A 6,032-nucleotide genomic window follows, 5' to 3' on the forward strand; every position below is an offset into this window, starting at 1 on the left:
TGGCTAATTTTGGCATCAACATCTCAACAACATAGAATAGATACTCTAACGAGTGTAGGTTTGGTGATGATGTATACAGGTGATGATAATGATACGTATAATCTTACCCAGAAGAGAGTAATACAGCACAATAACTTAAAACACTGAGTTTGTTAATTCTAAAGATTCTGGAGAGGAGGTGATTTTGTTTCCCAAAGGAGCGCATGCTTTTAAACTTTTTTTTAAGTAGGTGGACAAATTGTGAGGCCATTGTGAATAAAGTTGGGATGAGGAATACTAAAAAGGATACAAAAGTAAAAGAAGTTTTGAAAAAGAGCTTTGTCATGTCTGACATACTCTGAGGTAGAAAAGAACAAAAACATCTTGTTTGCTGAACTTAAATAGGTGAAATCTGACACCTTAAACAGAAGGGCATCAATATCTATCCGTTTCTTCTGGTGATAAACATGGAAGGAAAGATGATCCTGAGCTTATTGTCTCAAATATTTTTTTTTTCTCAACACATAGAGCAAGTGTTGTCTATATGTGATAGCTGTTTTAGACAGCATAATGAAAATATTTTTCCCTGTCCATAGGAAGAGCATATTTTCCAGTCTCTGCTGGAATGGTTAGGGACAAGAGTTCTTGCTCCTAAAATTATTCTCCTTGGGGTAATTGCCCACACAGCAATCCAATTCATGTGAAGCCCTATGTCCACAGCTTCCTCTGAGTTGTTCACTGTAGACTCCCCATGGCAATAGTACCCTGAAAACTCAAGTTTGTTCCCGAAACTAGCACATTTAATTTGTGGAGTTATATGTGCTGCTACTTGTAATGTTTTTTTTTGGAACCATGAAAGGAAAACTGTAGATTAATACTGAGTAAATCAACTGAACAAAAAATGCTGTTTTTATTTTGTGGGTGTTATTCTGACAGAAGAACCAGATTACATTTAAAGGGTTTTTTTTCCCCCCATAATAAACTCCTTTGACAGGTGTCTGCTTTGGCAATAGCCAGTGGAAATGGCTTACTACTTAAAGGAGGGAAAGAGGCAGCACACAGCAATCAAATCCTTCATCATCTGACACAAGAAGCACTCTCTATTCATGGAGTCAGAGATGCAGTGCAATTGGTAAGTGCCTAGAGTTAAATCAACTATTTCTTTGCTATAGTATGTATAAAAAAGTGTGGGCAAAACTTGAGAGTTCAAACTGTGAACTCTTCATCTTGCAACTACCACAGGTAAATACAAGAGAGGAAGTAGAAGATCTCTGCCGTTTGGATAAGCTGATAGATCTCATCATTCCACGTGGTTCATCACAGCTGGTCAGGAATATCCAGAAAGCTGCTAAGGGAATCCCAGTGATGGGTCACAGTGAAGGGATCTGTCATGTGTATGTTGACACGGATGCCAGTGTTGAGAAGGTCACACGAATAAGTAAGCTGTGGGAGGGTGGCTTGGATCTCATGGTGTAATTGAACTTTGGAGTATGCAATGTAGTTATGGTAATTTATAATTTATATAATATCCAAAAAATCTGTTGTAAATGTTATGTAACCAATTATTTACTCTTAAACCTTAGCCAGAGACTCAAAGTGTGAATATCCTGCTGCCTGTAATGCTCTGGAAACTCTCTTAATTCATCGAGACTTGCTGAGAACCCCGTTGTTTGATCAGATTATAGACATGTTGAGAGTAGAACAGGTTAGTCACTCATACTCGTGTTTTGTTTTGTGGTTTTTAATCTGTTTTTTTTCTAAAACTTCAGAAGCATTTGGTCTGGCTGGTGTAGCCCTGTTTACATGGCATTACATTTTAGTTACCCATAGGTGTCTTTGTACATGTCAATGAACTTCTCCACATAGCGTCAAGTGTTTCTGTAGAAATTATCTGAGAGCGGCTTATTCAGGATAGCTACAGGCTGTTACTGGGATACCTTTGCTATATACTTCCTTGTATATAGCAAAAATAATCTTCTGACATAAAAGCATTTACACAACCCTTTCTCTGCCCTTTCAAATTCAGCCAGATGCAAAGCCTCGTCTTCCTGAATCTATTCATTTAGCTTCTTACCCAGGTGAATTCCCTTCTTGTTTTTATCCTTTCTGTATTTGCTTCATACATGTGTTTTTTTAACATTTTCCTCTTGCATGCCCTTTACTCCCACCCATTTCCCTCCTGGTGTGTCAAAGGGTATCAAAAGGCCAGTGTACTAATTAGTTGTCTAGACACAAGCAGTGTTTTTTCAGTAAAGGCAGCAGAGATGCATTAGGAAGAATAGCCATGAAGCAGTATGAATTACACATAAACCAATGGTTTTCACACAGCACTGTATTTGACAAATAGAGTGCATGGGCAGTGATCAATGCAGGATAGAGGTCATACATTTTGATGATGTTAGAAGTGTTATAGTAAAAGAACCTGATAAGTAGTCAAGGAGCAAGTTCTCAATGTTTGGGGCTTTTTAATGTATTGTCTAGTTGTTTCTTGGGAAGGGTAGAGTGCAGGGTAGATGTTTGTATTTTGGATGGGAGGACTATGAGTACTAGTGCATTTCCACCAATAAACTTAACCCATCTCCTTATACAGTGGGGAGGATATTACCTCTGTCTAATGTCACCTAACAACAAGAAACATGCAAATACTGGGTAGGATTATGCAATTAAAATAATTTATAGTTGCACAAGAAAATGCTGGTTTGCAGATATTGTCTTAAAAGCCTTCACATTTAGTAGATTTATGCCTTATTTCCCATCTATGTATTTTCAAAATTTCTTGTGTTCCATTTGCATGGAATTTCTGTGATGTATCTGTTCTGAATTATCTCACATTGTTTAGATGTTTTGGCAGAGGTTGATAATATGTTAAAATCTTCTTTATAACAAGTGAATACTATCTGTGTGAGTTTTTTTGGTTTTGGACCCAGTAACTCCCTTGTGTCTGTGAATGTGCTTCAGAGAGGGCTGGTTATCAATTTACAAAGTAAAAGGATAAAAGTCATTCAAGATCTTAAGACTTCTGTAGGTGTAAACTTGGAAGCATTCCTTTTGTTATTCTCTGCATTGTAGTTCCTATCTTAAAACAAAGGCTGGCGTCACTATTTTTGCCATTTTCCTAGCAGTGCTGGACTGGCCTTTTCGGCCTGGTTACTAAGTGATGCAATTGCTTTAAATAATTTCAGATGAGTCCTGAATTAGGAGCTTATCATGGTAGGTAGCCAACCTAGCATGTCAGTTATTGTACCCTGTAGCTAATCCACTATGCACCAAGGTTCCCAAAGTATAGCAGTATTTTTCTTACACTGCATACATGTTGTGGATGAACTCCACTCAGTGGCTAAGCACCATCCAGCTGCCTGCTTACTCTCCCCTGCTCCAAGGAGGAGAAAATCAGAGCAAAAGCAAGGAACCTTGTCTCTTGAAAGATGGCTGGATAAGTAAAGAAAAGAGGAAGAAGAAGGGGGACAAAGAGGAGGAAAAAGCCCGATAAAAAAGTAAACCCCAAAATAAAACTAAAAACCCACCAGTCCCTCAAAACACCCACAAGGCAAATCTAATTACTTGCTGCCTCCCACAAAAAACCCAATGCCCAGCTAGTCTCTTGAGCAGTGCCTACCTTCTTCAAAAATGCCCGCTCCTCAGTGGCATGGAACATCCCTTTGGTAAGTTCTGGTCAGCTATTGGCTGTGTCCCCTCCCGGCTTCCTGCACATTTCCAGTCTTCTTGCTAGGGACACAGAGATGGACGGGGGGAAGAGAGAACCTCGATGCTGTTTAAGCTCTGTTCAGCAACAGCCAGAACATTGGTGTGAGATGTTTTAGTGAAAAGTCCAAAAATGTTTTAGTGAGAAGTCTGAAACATAGCACCAGGAACTGCTATCCATCTGATATTAAGAAGCTACACTTTCACCTGAAGGGCTCTGGTATGGTCAGTAGCCACAACCAAAATGTTTCTGGTGTTGCAGGTAAAGATTCATGCTGGCCCAAAGTTTGCATCTTACTTGACATTCAGCCCTTCAGAAGTGAAATCTCTGCGCACAGAATATGGGGACCTGGAGTGCTGCATTGAGGTGGTGGACAGTGTTCAAGAGGCTGTTGAACATATCCACAAGTATGGAAGTTCCCATACGGATGTTATTATCACAGAGAATGGTTAGTGACCAGGCTCCTTCTTTAAGCTGCTGTTTTGGTTTCACTGCTAATTCCTGGTGTTTGTGCAACTAACTACATTGTAGTAGTTCGTCTCTTGGGTCTGTGCCAGTTCAAAACCTTACTAGAGCTGTGCCACGACAAAGGTTGACTCTCCAACCAAACCAAGTCCAGAACTTCTGAGAAGCAGCTGCAGTTTAAGGTCATGTTGATTTGCAGCTGGCCAGGGTGAATCAAGTAGGCTTCTGTTTGTGCGCTTCTTACTGAGCTTAAATGCATGTCACTAAAAGGCATGCATTTGATACCATAACCACTGCCACAGGACCTGGTGAACTAGTGAATTATGCTGGTAATAGAGTTGCTCTTGAATGTCTGTCTGGTCACTAGGGGCTACTGACCTCCAAGTTCACACACTTGCATGTGGCAGTTTTGCATTGTAGTTCTCAAATATTACCTGCAATAGCAATTCAGTTTAGGATTTCTCAGTATTTGGAACAATTCCATGTTTGAGACTAATGGAGACCTGGCTGTAGCTTAACTGTCTCTGTTTGAATGACAGATGCTGTTTGGGGCAGCTTTCTTTCTCCTCAGTCATGCAACTAAATCTTTCTTTGACTAAACTGAATGGAGTTAGAATTAGACATCTTTTTGCTTTCTTCTAATTTTCGCAAGCTGCTTCTAAGATTTGCAGTTGTATCTCCTTGATAAACATACTGGGAGGAAGTTAAAAATGAGCATGGCTTAGCCCAGGCTGTTTAAGTACTGTCTGATAAGGTTGCATGTGAAAGTTGTAGTGTTAAATATGTTCGCTGGTTTTTGCTGTGTTTATTGGAATACCTGATTATTCTGTATGACATGGATTTTATTTTTGTCTCTCCCTCTTTCCCAGAAAAAACAGCAGAGTTCTTCCTCCAGCATGTGGACAGCGCTTGTGTTTTTTGGAATGCCAGTACCCGATTCTCTGATGGCTATAGGTTTGGACTGGGTAAGAGGGAAGATATTGCAGGGTTGTTACTGCAACATTTTCTGGTGTGTGAAAAGTGTGGCAGTATGAACCCTGAAAGATAGGATTAGTCTCTTAATCTTATTGTCTAATAAAAGGTTTTCAGGAAAGGTACCGTACAAAAGGTTGAAGCCTAGAAATTTCATCCACACAAAGAATTTTTGAATCCTTTGAAGCTCTGTTCAATTGCAATAAAGTGTGCTGCATGCATATATTGATAGAACAATGCAATACGGGATGTGAAACTGCTGAACAGCTTTCCTTTTGTTTCTCTTTCTAATGATGCTGTAAGGAATGCAATGCTTCAGTCCTGCTAGGCAGACTGAGATGCTGTCCAGTGTGCCAGTCCTGCAGTGTTAAGGAATGAAGGGCAAGGAACCAAACTGTGTTTCAACTGATGAAATGCACCTTCTGTGAATTCCAGAAGACAAGGGAAACATTCCTTGACGAAGTAGAAAATCAGAAGTCTTCACTACATTTTATTACTGTGTCAACTGGAACAGTGTTCCGTGTGACTGAAAAATTCTAGTTAAGGTCTTCCAGTATCCCCTCAATGTGATAAAAAAGGATGTAAGATCATCATCTTTAGTAGTTTAGCTTTTTTCCTTTTTTTAAGGATTATGCCCTTAGATCAGTCTAAGAGCAATGTAAGAGATGCCTCTCTTGCATCTTTCTTTCTGAAAGTAACTGTAGCACCCAGAAGTATAAACATTACAATTTATAATGCAATAGTTAATCTCCTTGAGCTTCTCTATCAGGTAAATGGAACTGGTATTTGGAGAGGAGCAGAGAATGGCAGGTCCCTGAAGGGCAGGTAGCTTTTTTACTTAGAGGTGCAAAAACATTTAGTATGAAGTGACCATCAGAGGATTAACTGCCTTTCTCTTGGGTGTTTCCTACAG

At 39.6% G+C, this 6,032-nt stretch overlaps 1 protein-coding gene across 6 annotated transcripts in view; it reads left to right on the forward strand.

Annotated features, from left to right (window-relative positions):
• Positions 1 to 6,032, forward strand: part of ALDH18A1 (aldehyde dehydrogenase 18 family member A1) — a 38,693-nt gene that overhangs the window by 27,165 nt on the left and 5,496 nt on the right. For all 6 annotated transcript variants that reach the window (XM_058840981.1, XM_058840984.1, XM_058840983.1 and 3 more), the window contains 5 exons: positions 974 to 1,111; positions 1,222 to 1,417; positions 1,563 to 1,684; positions 3,944 to 4,130; positions 5,017 to 5,112. In XM_058840981.1, coding sequence (XP_058696964.1) covers positions 974 to 1,111; positions 1,222 to 1,417; positions 1,563 to 1,684; positions 3,944 to 4,130; positions 5,017 to 5,112 — 739 coding nt within the window. The remainder of the gene's footprint in view (positions 1 to 973; positions 1,112 to 1,221; positions 1,418 to 1,562; positions 1,685 to 3,943; positions 4,131 to 5,016; positions 5,113 to 6,032) is intronic.

Source organism: Poecile atricapillus, chromosome 6 (genome assembly GCF_030490865.1).
Source record: "Poecile atricapillus isolate bPoeAtr1 chromosome 6, bPoeAtr1.hap1, whole genome shotgun sequence".
Classification (NCBI taxonomy): Eukaryota; Metazoa; Chordata; class Aves; order Passeriformes; family Paridae; genus Poecile; species Poecile atricapillus.